General features: G+C 44.4%; 1 protein-coding gene across 9 annotated transcripts in view; it reads left to right on the top strand.

Annotated features, from left to right (window-relative positions):
- The window catches only part of Epac (Exchange protein directly activated by cAMP), an 841,204-nt gene extending 826,259 nt beyond the window's left edge, over window positions 1-14,945 (top strand). For all 9 annotated transcript variants that reach the window (XM_077698340.1, XM_077698341.1, XM_077698345.1 and 6 more), the window contains 5 exons: window positions 444-622; window positions 3,057-3,351; window positions 5,605-5,659; window positions 9,380-9,434; window positions 11,272-14,945. In XM_077698340.1, coding sequence (XP_077554466.1) covers window positions 444-622; window positions 3,057-3,351; window positions 5,605-5,659; window positions 9,380-9,434; window positions 11,272-11,344 — 657 coding nt within the window. In that variant the 3' untranslated portion in view covers window positions 11,345-14,945. The remainder of the gene's footprint in view (window positions 1-443; window positions 623-3,056; window positions 3,352-5,604; window positions 5,660-9,379; window positions 9,435-11,271) is intronic.
- Window positions 14,946-22,379: the final 7,434 nt, after the last annotated feature.

The following is a 22,379-nucleotide window of genomic DNA, read 5'->3' as shown; positions in this document are numbered from 1 at the left end:
GAGAATAAAGGCAGCTTTAAAATGGTAACTATTTATAGTCATTCTGGTGGCTATAAAGATAGGGCTTAACTAACTGTACAAGGCAACAAGTTGAAACAAAGCTACAAAAAGGTGGTCACAACGTGGGGTCAGGATGGGTGGTGTAGATACTGGTTTCAGAGTAGAATCATTGCTGCAAAATGGAAAAAAGCAACAAAATTTTATTTTCATAGGATGGGTAATTTAGCGGTGACTGACATGACCACTTAGCCTGGATTTCTATTTTTCTTATGTTTTTATCGCACTTCGGGTGTTGATATGTACGAAAAAACTGTTTGCATGCAATATTTTTTATCTTTAAATTTCTATGCGTACGTCAGCCTTTCTTTCTGCATTTGCGACAACCGTTACTGCAATATTTTACTTCACTGCACCAACATGATGCATTTGTTTTGCTCTCGCAGTATGAACTGATCTACCAGGTGTTTGGGAGACACCAGTTCCGAAAGATCATGTCCAACCTGGACGTGTTCCAGAGGAGGTTCAACGAGGTCCAGTTTTGGGTAGTCACCGAGATGTGCCTGGCAAACACGCTCAGTCGGAGAGTCCAGCTCCTGCGGAAGTTTATCAAGATCGCTGCTCAGTGAGTTGCGGCCGTTCATTAGCCAGTCATAGCAGTTGTGCTTGAGAGCACGTTCGACATAATAAAATTGTCAACAGTCACATTGCAGAAACCAACATCATAACTTGTGAAAATCTCTGTAGTGTGTCAATGATAGCTGGTAGGTTTTCAATGATAGTGTGTGAACAAAGCTACAAGGGCTTTCCTACACGTCGTAAGTGGCAACTGCTTGTAGACATGATGAACAGGGGTGAAAAAAAAAAACCAAGCTTCATAAGGTACCTCTGCTGCAACACTATTTGAATTCCCAAAATGACCTAAATACATCGAGTTGGATGGAATTTTCGCACGGGCAGATTTGTGATGATCTGGACGGACAAATGTTTCGCTTGAGCCAGTTGTCCATCTATTCTGTCATAACGAGGAAAGGACATGTCGTGTTGTCTTATCATACATGATGGGGACAGCGCAAAGCAAACTTGGACCAACTTTTGTTTTGAGCTGTCTCCATCATCAACCTATACCAACAAGTCTAGCTCACAGTTCTTTTTCTTGCCTTATCTTGCTATGAGCATTGCATGATGGGTTTTCCCTCAGTGCAAGCATCTCCCAAATATTGCACCATAAAAGTTTAACTGTCGTTAGAATTGTTAGTATAAATCATTCAACAAACTTTTAAGCCTATTTTGTGGCATTATTCGGTATTTTTCTCGCAAGCAACTTGTACAAGAAGACTGAAATGAAAAGGAAGGAGGGAACAAGTAAGGAATAATAGTGAAGCAGTGATCAAATGCAAAACTACAAGCTCTAGATCTCAATACAACATGTCAGTCCCTGCATGTTACCAGGTGTGCAGAGGCCAAACACATTTAGCGACCACAACTGTAATACTGGGTCTCAAAAGAGTTTAACAAAGGGGTGTTGTGATATCCCATATGTTGTGATTGGAGAGGGAAGTAGTCTGTTGGGCTAAGTATAGACACTAGGCATATGTGAATAGGTGTTCCTTCCGAAAAGCAAAGATGAAGCGAGTAAGGATTTGTTTGAGTAAGGTCAAAGCAAATAATTCGAACATTTACAATAAATTTCCCACAGCAGCAGCCATGGAGACTACTGTGGGAACTGCACTGGCCATTTACTTCCGTCAGAACAAATGCAACGATCGACGAACCTAACATGTTCAGAGCAAGTCTCAAGACCCCCGTTGGGGTCTCGGAAATAGTTCTGCATTTGATTCAGCGAACACTAAGTTCTCGTCGGATTTTCACTAGCATCTTTAATTGGGTCCCAGTCTACAGCATCATCAATGTAGTCTTTAAAAGCCACGGTCACTAATATTCCAGGATCGAGGTTACTATATACACTGGCACTGAATGCATGCACGAGTAAAGTGTTAATTTGGAGTTCCTCGTGTTCTTCAGATTCGGAACCGCAGTAAAGTTTTTTCAAGTTGTGGTCTTAGGACTCTGACGGCCATTTGCCCCATGACTCATGCACTGCGACCGAAACTATAACGTTCTGATTTGCCTCTTATCCTTGTTATGTTTTATTGCCTTGTGATCGCTTCCGCGTGCGCAACACTTGTTACTAACCTAAACATTAGCTTTTATGGTACTTGCGCAGATGGTAATATGGTATTTACGTAAAAAATGCCATCCTTTTATTGGTCATCAAATTTGTAATCTTCCCTTCCACAGAAGAAACAAATAACCTTTTCAGAAAAGAAAAAAATAAGTTAGGATGTGTGCCAAACGTACTCCTGCGCGAAGATTACACGTGGGGGGCTATCAGGTCGTGGAAAGTGCTGCTCCATCAGGCACGCGCTACTTATGGTCAGAACAGTCAACGAGTTGTTCACAAACACCATCTACTGTGCTTCCTATCTACATAACTACATGTCCTTCGTGTCACATTTTTGACTTTCTTGCTCTCACTACTGGGTTTTCGCTCCACAGAACCGCAATGCAGCCAACGTATACCTCGTAGGGTGGAAAATCGGCGACAGTCACATCATGCCGCTCGCCGGGAAGCTTACTTGAATATACGTGCACGCCGTACGTGCCTCGGACGCATATCGCTGAAAGCTTGCCTAAGAAACACCTCCATGCCGTATCACTTAAATAAGCCTGTTCTGCAGCTGTGACATAGGCACACTCAGCGCACCGTATTTGGTTCTTGACGATTATTCGCTTTGGTTATTGTTCTGTGGTCCCTGAAGCAGAAGTGCGCCTATGTTTATTATTTTCAGCCCACGTTGATTTTCAGTCTTATGCGGTAGCTGAAAGATGGATTGTATGGCAGCAAGCTGAGCCACGTATGCAGTACGAACATAAACGCGCCACTCGTCCACTTGGCTCATATTCTTTCTGCCGCAGGTTTATCGTTGTATGCAGCTGAAAATTTCTTGGAACCGGAGGGTGAACATACTGAACGGCTTTATCTTTTATTGTCACAGCTGCCGGGAGTACCAGAACCTGAACGCATTCTTCGCCATCGTGATGGGCCTGAGCAATGTTGCGGTGAGCCGACTCAGCCAGACATGGGAGAGGCTGCCGGGGAAGCTGAAGCGTACTTTCGCCGAGTTCGAGACGCTGATTGACCCGTCCCGCAACCATCGGCGCTACCGTGTGGCTGTATCCAAGGTGCATCCGCCACTGGTGCCCTTCATGCCACTGCTGCTCAAGGACATGACCTTCTGCCACGAAGGGAACAAGACCTACATTGACGGGCTCGTCAACTTCGAAAAGATGGTAAGTGGTCTTCCTCAGTGGTATCATGCCCATCCACACCTCCCTACAGAAGGTCCCAATTTGTGCTTAAGTATAAACAGGGACAGCATTCGTATTCGTTTATAAGCACTTTCTTTTTGCAGTGGGGATTGTCATCACTCGGGTCACACTATTCAGACATTGTTAACGTGAGAAGTATTTGTAATTTCTTTTGGATTTGTTGTTCTTAAATGGTAGGTGGCGAAAAGGTGTAATTACGGCGTTCTTTAAACAGAGTGGAATGCGCATTTATTGAGGACTAATGCTGAGAAATCTGAATGCAGAGAGGAGGAAGGTGCAGTCTAGAGCAAATAATAGGAAATGGTGGGAAAAAGTTTTCCTTTTAGCATGAAAATTGAAAAGCTTGATCTCAATTTGAAATGCCACATTTCAGCCATAAAAACTGCTCGACGATATTACTATATAGAACATCTAAAATTGAGCCCACAACTGTCAAATGATTCCACCTATTACCCGCGCCATTACCTAGTGGCGCAAACAGAACAATTGCGTCTTCTTAATACGGTACGGTGCTCTGGGAAGGTGTTGACTGGTTTACTGGTATGATAAATGTATCATGGTAATCAACATTTTTTACTCCCCAAAAGAGACACGTAGTGCCATTTTGAGTTCTAAAAATACAGCCAAGTGGTTTGTGGCTTGCCCACCAGAGTACCCATTACGTACAGCTCCCGTGTATGAAATCTTCCTTTCCTGGCAGCGCTCCTGCTAATGCAAAAATGTGTCTGTTATATCGATCGTAAATGTGAGGGTGTCCGACCTTCAAGCAGCAAGAGGGAGCTTGAGGTGAAGATAGGGAACAGGGTGTACACCCCAGCACATTGTAACTGCATATTCTTGAAGCTTGCGACATTACTCCCGTCGAAAGAGAAGCTGAGCGAATGAAAAACCGTTGTGAAGCAGGTGTAATGGCGCAGAACGCACTAGAGAACAAATCCCGCCTAATGTCCCACTCCAATTTAACGATTGAATTGTTTGGGTGACCTGAGCGGGCTAAATGTGTGGAAGAGCTGCAGCCTTTTATGACGATGAATATAGTATAATTTATTCGCCCTTGAGTGTTATTTTGATGATGCACTTTTTTGAGCCTGGGAACGCAAGAGGGTCCTATTTTACAGGTACTAGGTGACCATAAATTAGGCTTTGGAAACCATCAAGGTTAGCAGCTGAAGCGCAAAACAGGAAGTGCTATATTTATAGCTAACAATGGCTGAACCAGTTCCATAACCATGTGCTGGCATAAAGACTAGCTGCATACACTAGAGTTCATAGGCGGAGAGTTTTCATTTTCCCAGGGGGGCTCGGCGGCTCCTTGACTTGCAGCCCATGATGATGATGCTTATCAGATGTACCCATCATCATGCATGCGTGCATACATTCGTACATACATACATACATACGTACATGCTTCTTGTGCGCTTGACCTCGCATGGTAAGAATTCGAAGGAATAAATGAAAACCATAAAAGTAAGCCGTCCACGTCTGCACAAATTCAGTGATGCAGTAAGCTTTTAGCCCCAATAAAATGTTAAATGAAGAGGTAGAGGCAACTCTAAAGAAATGTCAACTAGTAATGACACTGGTAATTTACCTTGGGGGAGAGAGGGGGAAGGCATCCGCACCGCCGCGGGGGGGGGGGGGGGGGCAGCCATCCCCCCCCGGGAAACACCGGAGGGAGCTCGGGCCCCGTATACTCCGCCTATGCAAGACTTTATGCGTGCTTTCAGCACTTTTCACCAGGTTGCTTTCTTGGCATTCAACACTGATGGGTTTTTCCTGTAAAATCTCTTGCGTAACACAATCAGCAGGTAATAGCTGAAGTCGCCCTTTGTTCTGCATAATGGGATAATGCTATCGACATAAAACATGAGGGGTTACCATTTATGTAAGAAGGTAACCTTAGACTCAAAAACGTTCCTTAATTATGATATTTGTAGTTACTTTTGCTCTTAGTTGTCTAGTTGTCAACGAAGTTTTGTTACCCATATTTCATTCCAAATAAGTTTGAGTCTTTCTGAACTGTTTGAAATGCTGCCTGTGACAAAAAAGGAATTTATTTTCTCAAGAGCTAGTGCAAAACTGCATTTATATTGGAATAGTAGCAATAATATAGATGAGGAGCAGCAATGGCACTGCCCTTATCTGACCCAGGAGACTATGCATGATTTTGGTGCATCTGTTTGCGCAAATTTATCATTGTTTCTCCCGTTACAGCATATGATTGGACAAACTCTGCGATCATTGAGGCATTCACGAAGCCAAAGAATAAGTAAGTATTTCCTGTTTCTTTGCCTGCCCCTTAGCTACTTTTTATGTGCCTTGCTGATTATAAATCAACTTATCAAGCTGGTTTTGCAAATCGTTGCTGTATGATTTAAAGTCATTAGGTACCAAAAATCAGGAGGGTCTAGTGAGAAGCAGGTGTTATAAGAAGGGCGTATTCTTCCTTCACAAATATTTTTTGCGAATTGTTCTAGTTATGAAAGCGCACATTATCCAACAAAGGGGCTAAATTTCAGAAACCGCTATGGCTCTTCGCTTGTCGTTTTTTTAATAGTTTGTTGTAATGTATTAAATGTCTTCAGAGGTGAAGTACCCCTTACTCCATATTTTACGGGTCATCTTTAATGCCAAACGTTTTTGAAGTTCAGCACGGCCTCGTATGCAACATAAATGCCTTTTGTTTCACCTGCATAGAAGGGCTGGCAACACACTCATAGGATATCTTTCACTAGCAATCACCTGCAACCAATTTGGACTTCTTAGGCAAATGGCTGAGTTTCTAAGCTAGCATAAACAATTTACCACAAGCTCAGCACACTGCTTATTTATATGTTTCGAAATAAGAAGAAAACATTCTGCTCAATCTGCAGGTAAATACACGAGTTTTAGTGCCATTTATTCTACTTCTTGCTTGGACCTTGCAGTGAGCAAGTTAGCTTAGACTTACAACATGAAGGAAACGCACTGCGGTCACACTTTTTCAAGACTAAACGCGCCTAGGAAACACACTGATCTAGGACTGAAATCCTCACTAAATGGGCTCGATGAGTTCAAAGAAAATCCTTCATGTTTCCTCCACCATTTCTTGAACTATTCTATTAAGTTTAAACTAATGAATGTATAGAAATTCTATTTTTTTAAAAACGACACTTTTCCGTACCAACAAAGCTTAATGCGGTTGCGGGATACCCTTATAACCAAAAAAATCTGTTTTTGTAGTGAGGAGTTTGTACGGCAAAGCAAAATATCTTCCAGCTATGTCTGAAATGTCTAGTGGACAGCGCGGCTGGCGGAAAGAAATTGCGGGAATCTAGGCAGCAGGGACAATGACCTAAGAGAAAGCCGATAGAGCGTTAAAGCGGCTCGAGCAAGCCGCGAATGTGGTGATCGGCACCGATCATGATTATGCCATCGGTGCAGTAGTGATGATGATTCAAAAGCATCTACTGCAACTGTTTATAGCCAAGGTTCGAACTAAGGCTTATTGGTTCTGTTGCAACATTCCAACTGTGCAGGAAGCAGGACTACCTTGAATCAGTAGGGAATCAATTTACTCTCATTTACGACTCTCTTGTGGTCTCCCATGACTGTGGGTAGGTCAGGCACCCCTGTAAGCGGAGAAGGGTGTAGGAGAGACGTTTAATTAAAAAGGTTCAATGGCTGGGGCTTGTGCCCAGGCACTCTAATCAAGTTTGAGGGAAGTCCAGGGTGTCACTGGTGTGGATAATTTGGCACTCTTTTGGATCCCATCTGCTAATTCAATGACCGCGTGGAAGTGTCCTTCTGCTGGGGAAGGTGGTACATTCTTGGGAACGAAAGGTGCGATTGTTAGTGCAGCAGGTGGCCTCACTTCAACTCAGCTGCACCGGAGTAAGGCTGACATGTTTAAAATTTGTCTGTGTGTGCCAGTAGGCTAAACGGGAGGCCCAGCCCATTGGCTTCGCTCTGACAAACGCAGAATTCACTTTTGCCAGCGCTTTTCATCTGTCTGTGCGCTTTCTTAGCACATGTCTATAGCAGGCGCCGATTGCTTCTAAATAGACTGGCTTTATGCTGCAAGTTCACCAAGTGCACTTCTTGTTGTGCCCGTTTGTTTCGACGTCTCTGTAGCAACTTATAGACGTAGTGCTTTGAAGTGCGAAGCGCTTCTTAGTCGGGCCTACTCCTGCTTCCACCGCCGTCCTCCGTCCGCAGCCTAGCAACGGAGCTAGCTACCGTGCCTAGCACCGGCGCCGGATTTCCGACGCGTGAGGGCGCTCGCATAGCGCCTCCTCTCCCCCCTCGCCTACTCTCCAAAAGCCCCTTTACCACTCTCCAGCTCGCAACACCCTCTCTCGGCGCGCCAGCCAGGCCACTACACTATATAAAAAAAAACAGCATCCGGCGCCAGGTTTCGATCCGAGGACTTTGCGGCCGCAGCGCGACGCTCTACCGACTAAGCCACGGACGCGACGCTGATATCAGTGTTAGTAACGCGCCTTATATCTTTAACGCATTCAAACTACGTCGTCAGCGGCGTGCGTTGGCGACTCAGCGGTGTTATAGCGGCTCCAACAACCCTTAACGGTCCACTTTAGCGACCACAAGGCGGTCGTAATGACCGTCGCATACAACGACAACACAAAGAAGTGCTGAAATAAATACTGTCGTTTCACTTTACTTTGCGTGTGTGTGTGTGTGTGTGTGTGTGTGTGTGCGTGATTACATTCCCTCTCGAAAATCTCTCGAACATACACGTTAATTCACCAAGATTTCCGCAGAGGGACAAACGAGGCGTGTTAAGCCGAACGTGATCACGAGGGGGTGTTAATGTAACTAACGGGCAAAATGCCACCAAACTTCAACAAACACCCCCTCATAGCATCACCCCGTGCTTCGCACTTCCTCATACTCCCCTTCCGGGAAATGCGGGGGAATTTTTTTGGTAAATCTTGGTCATTTAAGGATGCTTGGGTTAAATCACCTAAATTGTTCAATGTTGGAATGAGGTGCAAGCAGCACACATACTTACCCCTTTTGATGCATTGTTGTTCATGCTGTTTGGCTCTTCATAACATTGCATATGAGCAGTTTTTCGCCAGTGTGTTATCTAAGAAAATTACGGAATTTTATCAGGGAGGAAACTATACTTGTAAAACGCTGAGGGCGTACTTAGATACGAAATGGTGATGCCTTTGCAAGCATGCACCACCCATGATAACATCTAGAGCTACTTATGCATCAACCGCTTTTTCCAGGAGTTTGTACTGCCATCTGGTTTTCTACTGTGTGGAGCATTCAAAGAACGAACATATAAATAAGCACTTCTTGTAAGACACTGCCATCTTAACAATTTGTTACGTGGAAACTTTATTTGTAAGAAATAGTGCGTTATGGTTGGTTGTTTTTCAAACAAGAAACGGACATGGGATGGACTGGCTGGGAGCAAATGAAATCCCTGGCCATCCTCACTAACGTGAAACATGGGGAGGGGTGAAGCATGCACTGTATAAGTGTGTTTTTGCGCCTTTGCGTTTTTGCCAACTGAAATGAACAGGTTAGGTTTAGAGCTATACAGCTTATAAAAGTGTGGTGTCTTTGAAGCACGAAGCGTTCTAGCCCGAGGAGTAATCAACGAGTGTCAAACGAAGCGTTCCCGTGCGACGCGTAAACGAGTGCCCCGGTGTTTTCTTAGCGTTCCAGAGCGAGGCGCAAACGAGTGTCCTGTTGTCTTAGTACCGTGACTACATGAGATGAAAATTACGACGACACGAGACGCCAACAACCGAGCCCTAAGGGCTTTGCCCCTAAAACATTGCTAATGTGCTGAGCAGATAGGTACATGACGAAACATACTTCGAAACATGCACAATAAGTGTGGGTTTCCCGCATCGCTATATGGCTAAATATCATAACTACCTTTTTTATTGTGCAAATTCTTTGTTTACTCTTGGTCCTGTCTGGCAGTTTGGACCCAATCCCTCATTTTGTGCTGATTTCCTCGCAGATCTTGAACCTCCTCCGCAAGGAAAAGTTCAGCAGGATGTTCGAGAGTACATCAGGTGAGACAGCAGCTATTGAGACATTGTGTACTAATGCACCAGTCTTTGATCATGAGTTCTCCCACATGAACATGATTGGAAGTGGTTTGAGGTCGTTATTCATGAATAGACTAAATGTAATATTACTTGGCACTGCATTGAGATGAAGGATGCAAACTTTATCATCTATATTTAGTTTTGTTAAACTCATCAAACAATTTTTTCTTCTAAGCAGGCTCTCAACTGAGAAGCAATTTTTTTACATTCACAAGAGTACCAATAAAAGCAGTGTAAATACAAATATTTTCTTTTGCTTTATCGACGAGCATAAAAAAGGACGCACTAAGCAGTCATGCAGTAACTCAAGAAATTGTGTATTGAAACTTGCACGTGCGAAAGAAAATAACATAAATACTTTTTTCTTCGTCGTTGCTCTAATGTATCACCCGAACCATTAAAACAAGGAAGGTTTACTTATTTCAACTCAATGCGGTAGAAGATGCAGTGCTGAATTTTTTTGCAAACTGTCCCATAAAATGTTTGTTTAGCCACGTGGACGTGCACAATTCGTAGTTTCTATAAGCTGCTACAAAAATATCTGAGCATTTGTCCAAACATTGTTCTTCAAAGCAACTGAGCTGTAACGACATACTGAAGCTTCACTATCAAAATCATACGTACGCACTTTTGCCATCTAGTGGCGCTGATTTCGAACAGGCCTTATTTGCAACTCAGGGCCACCAGGTTAACAGTCGAGGCAATTTCATTACACACTGCCGCACTACATCCTTCACATGGAGACACTACATTGCTACGTGCATCAGGACAGTGGCAGTGACATTAATTTCAGTGCTGCCTCAACACGAACACTTGTTTTCATGTCTCTATAATATTTATATCAAGGAAATTTTTGAATAATGTGTATCTTTTTGTTTTAAAGTATGAATCTAATGGTGAGGTGCTATTTTAGCACAGGTATTCTTAAGCCTTAAGGCTGAGAGGCATGCTGGCCGACAGTGGTTGGGGTGGTAGCCACGAGGAGCGTAGTTACCTCATGGAATACTGCTGATTAGCGCGGATGTGTCACCCCTCTGCCGTGAGAGACGTTGGCCTCGAGTCAGCTCAACGGGAGAAACGCCATAGGAGGAACGAGGTCTGACTAGTTTTGATTAGATAGGCAAATCCACCATAGGGACGCTTGCTTTAAAGTAAGCTAGGCACGTGTGCCTTAATTCGCGTTGCTACACGTGCGGTGCCTTTTGCGACTCGTGAGTGTGGATCGAAGGCTAGCGGGTTTGATGCACTAAGCCATGTCATGGTGCGTTATCACCTGACGCTCGCCCTTCATGAAACTGATGCGTTAGCAGAGGGGGACCAGCAGGTGCGACTGCGCTGCTTTAACTGCAGCTCCCGCTTCAGGGTTATGCGTTATGCTCCTCTGGAAACGGATAAGTAGCTGTGTTTGATCACGCCACGTCAAGATGATTAAATTGGCTCTCTGACCGAAGTGGGTTTATGATGAAACAGAATTACCTGTTCTTTTTGTCGTGCTGCTCGCAAATATTGCACCCAACTGACGTTTAGCGGCACGCCTGGGAAACGAAAACCTGTGTCAGGAGTCAAGGCAGTAGCCGCACTCTACCATCGTGATCCGTGCAAAGGCGCTGAGCGTTTATCTGCCTTCAACAATGGTTTTCCCGAATGCAACTGGCCTTCCATGTCATTTATTCAGAATTATTACCTTCATCTCATGAGCAAAGCCTAACCAGTATTCAATTTATTGATAATATGGTGCTTGCTGTAGCAGCATTCAAGTATCTGAACTTGTTTTAGCAGCGGATGCTTCTTTCTATTTCAGAACACTAAAGGTGATCGACAATCAAAGACGACTCACACAACTCTCACATGCGTTGGAGCCCAGGCGACCCTAAGAGGATCCTCCTGTCTTAATTTATTCAGACTTGGCTGGGAGTGTGAGCCACGATCTACAAGAATTAATCTTCTTCAGCCTCCTGTAAAGCTCATTTAGCATGGTAGCCTGGGGCGGACTAGGAACACGAGAGGTCCTGACATGGTGCATAGAAACTAAGAGGGGAGCTTTGAAACGCCGCAGAAAAGACTCGTCCATTTAGCAAAGCCTGTCGCTTTAAAATAAAGGTAGCATCCAAAATGTATTTGACGGGGCCACTACGGGGAAATAGAGCTACCACTACAACTACTGCTACTGCTACTGCTACTGCAACGTGTACGCCAGATTTTACGCACAGCTGTTGCTATATGCCAGGCCTCAGCTTCTTTGTCTACACTATGTAACTTCCCCTTTGGCATTCTGTACGAGGTGACAATAAAATGGCAAAGAGAGCAGAGGGTTAGATTTAAATTTGCGAAAATGAATGTTAAAAGCATCGCTAAATACCATTACTAATTTGTTTTTCTCGATCATTTAATTGGCTGCTTTCAACCAAATTGTTGTTACATTGCATTGTCGTGGACTCGCTTACTGTTTTCTTGTGGCTAAGTCGTTATAAGGCTACCTCAAGTTGCTCTGGCTTTTCGAGAAGATGGTCACTTGCGCTTACCAAACTAAGTTAACCAGTCGAACAAGAACGTTGTTCCAGTGCTGATCTGTTAGGCTTGTTTAGGTCTCGAGGTGTTTCAAGTTAGTTACAGTTACAGTGGTGTCACTAATGGTATTAGAGTGATTTAGGCTTGCGAAGGTGAGAAGCTGACTACATAAAATGTTTTACAGGGAAGTAAAATTTAGCCCGAGGTAGTAAGAAATGCCGACAAAACGAAATTGAAATTTGTGGGTGTGTTAAATGAGAGAACTTTTAGAGAACTTGAAAGACAAGACGCCCAGGAAATTTGCTGGGTGAAATCAGCCACTCATTCTAGTAAGCATGAATTGTATTGTCCTTATGTTCCGTCTTGCAACATATCAAGCATGTATATTTGTGGTATACCTGGCTTTCTTCAGTTTATAAGACACACTCAAAACAAATGCTCTGGGAATTATTTAGAGTATTCTGACTTGTTGCAAGCATTTCGGCAAGCCTCATGTGAACATCGATGCCAGATGGCCGAGTCCAAAGCGTTAAATTATTAAGAGCACAACAAAAAAGGGTGTTTTGAGAAACGGTTGGCCATTTATACCTTGATGTACCACTGCCCCTGTATTCTTTGCCATTTATGTTCGGTTACTTTGTCTTGCCTTGCATAGAAGGATATCGTGGCAATCCTAGATATACCAAGTGAACCTCCTAGCTCCGTCTAACGTCTCATTCGGGTAAATGGCCCAGGTCTTTGTGTCCCCAAAAACCATGTGTTTGTGAACAAAACTCCTACGCTGGGGTACTCGTACCTGAACTATTTTTTGAAAGTCCGCCTCGTTCCAGGACAGGTTTTGATGTAGACCTTTACCCAGATTCTACATAACCTTGTACATATGCTTGTACAGTGTAGTTGAAGACAATACCTTCATAATGTTTATTTGTTCTCAGCCTTGTCATCATTCCTTGATGTTGCATGCCATTTATTTATAACTTGTACTCACGTACATCAAAAGGATCCAATACAACTTCATTCCAGTTGTTTTGAAGGGCAGATGTGGTGTGTATTCGACTTACTAGGGGCGTCTTGGAGGAGCCCTGTCCTTAAACCCTTTAATACAAGCTAAGCGTATCCCATATAGCAGCACACCGAACGAGCTTTCACTTAATGTTAGTGTTTTGATTCATAACATTTTTACCGTATCGCACCATAAATAGCGAATTGGGTAACATAAACAAACCTAAAAAAACATTTCTTTTTTTTCCTGTTGTAATGGCTGGCAGCCGGCTTGCTACGTTTTTGCCGATCACTGATAGTTTGTGAATTCGTGAATAAGTGCAACTGTGTTCTGTATGCGCGAAAAACGTAGAACGAGGGTGTTGGATTACACATCACCATTATGTGCTCACCAGAAAATGGAGGAGTTAACTTAGGAAAGCTTGTGGTGTCCTGCGTTCTACAACACTATTTGGAAGTTATGAAGACACCCTTAGAATAAATTCGTGAAGTTAATTTGAATTGTAACTTACCCCAGGGTCACTTAACGGCTTCGAAATTGAAATTGGTGTGTGACTGTGATTTTGCTGTTAGCCAACAAAAGGCAAGGTGCCATTGCAACATGATTGGTGTCAGTACAGCGTTTGAAGGTTTTTTAGTATATGGGTGAACTTTTTAGAGGTTTAAGTAGACAAGAACACGTCAAATGTGGATTATGTTGCGACAGCTCACGATGTAAAATGTTTCTCACAGAACGTACTTTGCCTTGTTCGATTTTAGGTGGTAAATTGCTTCACATATTTGCGAAATTCGCAGACATCAATACTGACACATGTAGGATTGTTCACGGACAGTGCCGGATTATGCTGTGGGCGATATTTTTGAGAAGGTTGATGAGACATCTATTGTGTATCATTCTCTGCATGTACTCCCCTTTTCGCATTATGTGCTAACGCTTAATTTCTGTACGTATCCATCGACTCGCCTCTCGTGAACATCGTGCATCTTCGTGTAACCGTATTCATACAAACTGCATTGTGACCTTGCCGGTCACATACAGAGCACGCCAGTGCAAATGAGTGTATAACTGTGCACACCTGAGCTAACTTAAGTTTTCAACGTTGCAATGCACTGACAACCCCTATCAACTTGTCGATTTCCGCATTGTACTTGCTTTTTTTGGCGTGTTTTGAAGCACTAGAAGAGACAAAATCTAAGAGCAATATAGTTAGCTATACCAATTCGCTTCACAAGACTGAAGAAAACTTATTCGACATGGAAAAAGGATCTATGCAAGCTAGACCGTAGATAACCTTCTCGAGAAACTCTCACTTCTTGAAGCTGTTCTAGAGTTTTGAAATGAATGTTCAGAACGTTTGCCATGGAATAGGCAAAGATCGGGTGGGCCATGGAAGGCATCTTGTGTATTTCAGTGCTACCTTAGTGACACCCAACATTAAAAAAAAATGATTTAAGCTGAGTTATGAACTAACAGTTTTGTTCACCCATCACATAGCTGTTACACGATGTTCCTCTTTACCACAGTTTTTGCGCTGTTTTCAACGTGTTGAAATGTACAGTATTTCAGGCTAATCCATACTCCGACGTTTCCAGCATCCCAGTTCTTGTTGGTATTTTGAACCTCAAGTTGCTACTTTCATTTATTTGAACTGCACCTCTCATTACTGACTGCCAATTTGTTGTTATCTGTGCAGCCATACATTTTACTGCATACTGCACCCACCGAAAAAACTCCGACCTTCACAACCACTCTCTGTATTTATGCGTGCAGTATCTGTTCAACGGTGTATTATGACATCGTGTCGTCTAAGATAGGTTTGTGACGAGTTGTAAATTACTCAAACTTGTGTGCGTATTTATAATCAGAATTTAGTTTTTCCCCATATAAATATGTATATTCCTCATGTAAAATATGTTTTGATATTTGTATGAATATACAGTAAATACATAGTGTGCAAACAAAAACCAGCGCGCCTCTGTCCTTTTTCTGTGTGGAGCAGCAGAGTTGTCTCAAGCACATTGCCCCATTAATCTGCAGAAGTGCATTCTGTATAACGTGGCACTTTTTATAGCTCTTGTTTCTTCGAAAGGTGAGTGCTAGTGCAAAAATCGCGAAAATCCACAACATATGGACTCTCGAATGGAGTGAAAAGTGAAAAGATTACTCCGGTATTTATGGCCATGCTTCTAAGAATTGGTTAAAGCAGTGGTTTTGAAATGGTAGTCCCCAGATCTGTATATCTACCCGCCGCGGTGGAAGATTGCCGAAGGCGTTGTGCTGCGGGTCCGATTCCCGGATGCGGGTTCGATTCCCGGCCGCAGCCGCTGCTTTTCTGATGGAGATGAAAAGCGAAAACGGCGGTGTGTTCGAGATTTCTGCGCACGTTAAAGGTCCCCAGGTGGTCAAAATTAATCTGGAGCCCTGCACAAGGGCGCGGCTTATTGCTTGTGTAGCGTCGGCGCCTGAACCTTCGTAATCATCATCATCATATATATAATATATGTCTATGTGTTATTTGAGGAGCTCCAAAATATCCTCCGCAGACCTTTCTTGCGTTTTATTTTCTTGCCGCACATAACGCTAGTTAAATTACTGTAATACATTTACAGTAATTTGATTGTCACGCTAACGAGTCGCACTGAATCAAAGGATTTTCAGTTAGGCTTCTTAGTAATGTCAAGAATTATGGCAGCAAAAGGAATTCATTTCGTCTGAAATTACCTTTAAAATACATGCCACAGTTCCCTCTGAAAGATATTTAGAAAGTGTCAGAAATCTTCAGGGTTGCTCTTGACAGCACCACATAGTTGAAATTGAAAGAATAGGCTGAAAGGCGATGATGCTAGGGGGCATTTCCGTGAGAGGTATCACTCGGGAATTTGAGTGGCCCTGGAAGGTACTGCCATAGGATTAGTGGCCACTCTGTTCCGAAATAGGAGTAAATTTAAAGGTGACTGGCTAAGTTTTTTTCCTTTGAGCATAAAACAGCGACTAAAAGGACACAATTACCCTGGCAGAACTGAAGCAGTAAGAAGCAGTACTGATCAGGGCGCAGAGTGCATTGGTGTGGGAGGGATATATGAAGATCGTACAACATTCTTTGGTTGCGCAATTATTCGCACCAATAATCACAATTTCAGGTTTCGATGGAATCTTCGCTCTTAAAGGTGGCCCTTCCAGTACACAAGCTGAGGTTCCTTTTTACTTCAGAGCATTGTTAGACGATTCATAAGCTTTTACGACTAGTCACCTGGTAGCGAAACAAGGCTTGCTGCGAAAGGCGCTTGTGTTGCTGACCCCTACCCTTATTTGCGATGGTCCTTTGCTTCTTACGCGGTGAGCCATCAACTTGAGCCATCTATTCTATGTTTAGAGGCCTGTTGGCGCCCTTCACGCGTTAACATCGTCCATTTCCCTCCTCACCACCACCACCCTAACCATCTTCTTGACTCAGGGTTGACCCTATGCACTCAGTACCACCGATATTTCGTAGTTATTATTCATCTGATTGCTATGATTGCGAAAGCATTAAATTGCACACCGAGTAACGTCCCAGCTGTGTTGTGTGGAAATTTGATCGATGTGAGTGCGGCGGTAGGAACATGGTGTAAGTTGAAACAGCACGGCCAAATTGGTGGCCACACGATGATGTCAAGAGAATAGTGGCGGGGAAACCACGTGGTTGATGAATAGACTCTTGAAGGTCCCCAGCCAGGATCCCAGTTTCTTACTCGGTAAGGGGGCGTTTGAAGACGGGTTAGTCTTTTTTTCTTGAGCTATATTCTCCAGTGGAAGAAGTGGAGGCAGGCATTTTTAAGAATACCACTAATGGCGAGCAGGGTGGGTATGTGTAATGTACAGTCACGATCAATTTGAAGGTGATGTTGGGGCGAATCGGATGGCGGGCCGTTGAAGCTGCATAGGCCGACTTCAAAACTTTATAGATATAGATATATATAGCGCTGCCAGATATAGATAGCGCGGCCTTCTTCCCCTTGCAGTCTAGCGTGATACAATCATGATACAATCCATAACGTGGCGCTGCTGCTTGTTAAAGGAGCCATGAAGAGAAAACACAAGTTTGGTTCATTCAAAAGATTGTCTCGTTAGAATCATACTGACACCACTTTTAACGTAAACTTCGCTCAAATAAGCTACATAATTAGGAAAAACGGGAATGGTCATGCGACCCACCAGTTCATTTCCCGCAACAGAACCTATGATGTCACATGAGCTAAGCTCTGCGATTGGCGGAGGCTGGCAGAAGCAGACGCAAATTAGGTAGAGCTTACAAACTAGACGAACGAGCTATTTGCGCCTAAATTTAGGGCACATTCTTTACAAAGCAATAAGAATGATGGGACAAACAGTGGAAGTTACGAAAGCACATGTAAACATAGAAGTACTGATGCGTTCTGCTGTTCGTACTGCGCACAGCATGCTTGGTTTAGCCAGCTGCACAGCACTACGGGGCTTGGGGTTGTCTCAGACGACACTGGCTGATTGACGCAAGCAACGGTGTCTTACGTGACCCCATTTGTCGAGGGAGCACTGTTTCAGGGAACGAATATTTTCTCCCAGAACAAAAACAAGCCAGGTTTAAATGCGGGCAAAAACAAACCAAACGCTTGCCACGGTATGGTGGCGCCATCTAGGTTACGGAACGTAAAGAAACGCGGGAACAAACCAACACCGCTGTACATGGTGGAGACAACCTTTGAACGGTCCCGTGCCGCCGCAATTGGGCCAACGGGCTCAACGCGTTATTCTTTTCGTTTCCCACGAGACCTAGCAACGCGAAACAGACAATATGATTCAAACTTCTTCAGTAAACCGCGTTGCGGCGATAATTTTAGCGCGGTTCTGACACAATGACTTGCTTCGGCGGCGAGCAAGCAACCGAAAATGGCGGCGCCAGCGTACACGTGTCTCTACCCTGTACGGCGGATGCGTGAATGAAGGTACTCTAGGCTGCAGAGCGGTCGGTTCCCGTGATGTCACTTGGGACCACGAAAACGCACGATTGAGCGGGAAAATCAAAATTTTAACCTAAATTGTTTAATTTCTCAGTGAATAAAGCACCGTTTGTACCCGGACAAGCGCTGGGGGCACTATAAAACACGAAATCTTTCGAATAAAACCAACTTGCATTTTCTCTTCATGGCTCCTTTAAGTACGCCAGCATGTGCGATTGAGTTGTTATACTTGGGCGCTGCACAAAATGATGGTCGTCGAAAAAACTTGTGCCTATGTCTTGATTGCAGTAATTGTTTTTGTATTTGTTCCTAAATTCACTGCAGACAAAAGGCAGCCTGTTTACCTGTAGTGAATTGTATCACGATGGCACGTTTCAAGCACAGACATGTCCACACAAAGAGTAAAAGGGAAACGAGAATACACCAATCAAAGTAAACAAAGGATTAAGTCTGATTTTGGAAAGCGGGGTGATCTGGCACAGCAGACGACAGACGACCCCATAGCTGATGAAAAAAAATCTAAAGTTTATTGGTATTTTTAACGATAAACCTCAGGAATATTTTATTATGGTTAGTACCAACTCTTATACAAGTATGCGGGGTCATCCTAACCTAGCGACGGTTTTTGATTTGACACCACATTTGTCACTGGAATGGCGCATTTTGTTTACCTACTCCAGGTGGCGCTGCGGTTCCAGGTTGTTCCAAAATCGCCTTTTCCGTGGGAGAGGGGTGAATCCGTCTTAAACGCTCCGCCCTCCTCTCATGAAAAAGACGCGTAATATTAGTTTCACCCTGCGATACGAGGGCCTGGAGGGTAACGAGGCAACCGACCGCCAGGCACACGATCTCACGCACCTCGCCGCTTATTGCCGCGACTACCACGTTCCCTTACCCACAAGCATTGGAGAACTCCTCACCCTACGCTTAGGGTGACGTTTAATTCCAATGCCTCTAAGGAACTTGACTGCCATTGAAGCCGCAGAACTTCAAAAAAAAAAAAAAATTGGGGCACCTTCGAACTTGTGGCACGAAGTCTGGGCAAACAGCGATACTGGCGGCCCTACCTAGATTATTGTTGGTGATGGTTAGTTTGTGCGTGGTTATGCTTAAAATTAATCCGGAGGCCTCTACTACAGTGCGCCTCATAGGCAGGCTCAGGTGCGTTAAGTCCTGTAATCTCAACTTAGTAGAGATTTTTCTATAACGTCACTGACTCTTACTCGCGCGATTGTCGCCCAACAACTTAACCCACCGCCAGAAAGCATGACTGGGTGACTGTAGGGCCTCTAGTTCCGTTTGTATCACCATCGCATGTGGACCTGCCGTTAAAATAGGGATAGAGATGTTTTTAGTGCTGGCCTACAATACGGCGCTGCTGCACATGTGATGTCAGTGTGGCGCGAAATTTGATAGCTTTAAATATGTCGAGCGTTTTTTCACTCTAAAAAGGCGTCTTTCGTGGAAGGAATGGAGCTGAGATAGCTACCAAATGTTACTGCTTTCAAATTGAAGAAAAGTTGTGTCTCATATTCATGGCTCCTTTAATTAGGCATTCTTATGTACCTCTGAGGTTTTTTAGATAGTTCGCGGTAAAACTTCGAAACAAACTTTTCCGGAGTGCAAGTTTGTTTCGGTTCTTTTTATTTCACCCGTTTCATACTCACTCATCTCAGATCAAGCTTAAGTCTTCTTCTCCTCATTCGTTGTTCACTCCGGAGGACATTGCCTTTCCCCTCAACATTCGTCACTTATACAACTGCCCGCGTAGGGCGAGGTCGACTACCTTTTTTTTTTCGCAATTGAAGTTGTTCTCCGGGGTTCTTCACTACTCTTACCACACAAAAAAGGTATTCGTTACTATTATGTCCCTCCGCTCCGCATGGTCAATGAGTGTGTGGCTTCAGATATTCCGACCACATCTTACAATATTTATTTATTGCGGCACGTTGTCTTGCTCGTTTCTCTCCTACGGTCGTGAAACTACGCGACACGAACACGCACAAGAAAAAGGGGCGCATGAGTGGGCGCGTCTAACAATCGGTTTTATTTCATCGGAAAAGAGACTCAAGAACCATGTGCATCTTTTCTTGTTTCCCGTTTATGTAGCGCAAATTTAGGTTTCACGCTGAATCAATTCCAACTAGGCCGGCGTACTGGAATGCCTGTAAGGGATACAAACGCGAATGCCTAAGAATGTGATGAGTACGTAGATAAAGTGGGTATTGCTTTATGCGGATCGAATCTCGTAACAATCAATGGAGGTCGGAGGTTTGAGGGGAAAAGCGCAGCAAATCCCGGACACCCGCAGCCTTTACATTAGTGTGGAATTGTCCAACAGTAAGTGTATGAACGGCTGCGAGAAATACAGACAAATGAGGGCAGAACCACGGGTTTTGAAAGGTCTGAGAAACGGCATTTTGCTTGCACATTTGAAATGAAATAAGGGTCCAGTTACAAATAAGTACATGCGGAGCAAGCAGTTTTAACAATAAACAGTTAAAGTGCACTGCCGACAGGGGTGAAAACGAAATATAGAGCTACCCTGCGAACAATTCACCTTACAACGAAACACTTGTTTTTATCAAAAGTGGCTTGAAGGAAAACATGCAAAGAGGACACCAGGACACCGGTGGAATCAGAGTCAGTTTTACAGTGAAAGCTAGTCAAACTAAAGTAACTCGAATTTATGAGTAATTCAACACTACGGTTCTCTGGTCGAGCTCCAATGTTGTTTAGTGGCAAAAAAGCCCGTTGATTCGAACAATTAGGTTCCACACGAATACTTCGAACAACTCGCCACCGCGCCGGTGGCTTGGCACTTGGCGAACGGCCACAGAAACGCACGTGCTGCCTACATATACAACGCTGCATCACCTGATGTACGGAGAGAAGAACGAATATAGATGGGAAAATTCGGTAGAGCAAATATAAACCCCCCTATAGCGGATGTATTAGAAGATGCATTCTTTGCGGGCTACATCGATGCGAGCTCGAGGGCAGTCCTGTGCTGTCTGGTGACACATGAGCACATCAGCTCTCAGGTCAGAGGTGCACAACCTGTCGCTTTCAGTCACGACGACGATGGCGAAACAGCAGGTGTTTCTTTGGCGAAGTCGTCTCTGGGCAGAACTTCGTCACGTCGTTGTAGCGTGGTGAAGTAGCGGTGAGCAGGAGAGCTGCGACTGCGTCTAAAGCAAAACTTCACTGGTTTTGGCGAGTAGAGAACAGGGATGATACAGAAAGCAGCCCGCTGGCTTCTTACAACATGACTGGGGCAGAGTAACGTCTTCCCTTCAGTTGCAGCAATAAACGCATTTGATAGTAACTTTAAAAAAACGGCGCAGATCGCACTAGCTTGGCAACGCTGGAGAAACAGCCGAGCTGCGGGTCCACATAGCTTCATCCGGTTTTGCTTACATTTACTAGGTTTTGCTTGGCTTTGTTAAGTTATGTTAGGTGTTGCGCTATTCTTGCTAGGCTAGGTTAAGTGTTGAGGAGTGAGACCACGTTTATTCGGCTTTTACAAGGCCATTTCGGTTGGTCCCCCCCCCCCCTCCCCAACTGACAGCGCATCTCAGGGCGGTGAAGCAAGGTCGGCCCCTAGTTCCGCCGTTCCTCCAGCCTTGCATCTCTAGTGCGAGTTGCGACAATTTTTTCTGCATTTTCGTATCACAAGAAAGTCTATCATTTTTAAAACGGTATAGCAAAAGGTGCGCACATGCATAAGCTCCTTTTACTCACACGAACGGGCGCGGAAGGCGGCTTTACTGTTATAAAGGCCTGTCTGCGGGGATTCACCCTTTATAGGCGGCGCAGTTTTTAGATGCGAACGCATCTCATTCAGTCGCCTTGTCCCTGCATCCATCCGGCGTTGTCGGCGTCCACCCCTCCCCCATTCTCCTCGCCGGGCCAGCTGCGCTCTCCGCCGCTCACCCCCTCTCCTCTCCGATAGCGAACACTCTCTCGCGAGGGGCATTGGACTGGATTGGATTGGATTGGCTTGGCTTGGATTGGATTGGATTGGATTTGGATTGGATTGGATTAAAGTGGATTGTGTTGGATTGTGTTGCGTCATAGCCGCGGCAGACGCACTGGCGCCGGCGCGTCCCCTCACCGTTATGCGCGCTAAAAACGCGGTGCCTGCGTCGCTCCGCTCCATCGTTCCAGCGCCGTTCCTCCGCTGTCCAACGCTGCAACGTGAACCCCCTATGCGTCGCATCTACACAGGGGTTCCCGCGAGGGGAGGTGGGAGTTTTTTTAGTTTGTTTTTGTGGTGGCCCGCGAACCAAGCTAAAGCTTAAAGCCTTGCAACACTTTCTTCAACTTTTTTGAAATCTTAAATGCTTGCAGAACGTAATCACTCACCACACCCAGTACCTAGATTAGGGGGCCGCAAAGTACCTCAGCCAAAAATTGCTG

This window comes from Haemaphysalis longicornis, unplaced genomic scaffold (genome assembly GCF_048455015.1).
Source record: "Haemaphysalis longicornis isolate Haplotype H1 unplaced genomic scaffold, Haemaphysalis longicornis Haplotype H1 scaffold_2, whole genome shotgun sequence".
NCBI lineage: Eukaryota > Metazoa > Arthropoda > Arachnida > Ixodida > Ixodidae > Haemaphysalis > Haemaphysalis longicornis.
This window is presented reverse-complemented; position numbering and strand designations above follow the sequence as displayed.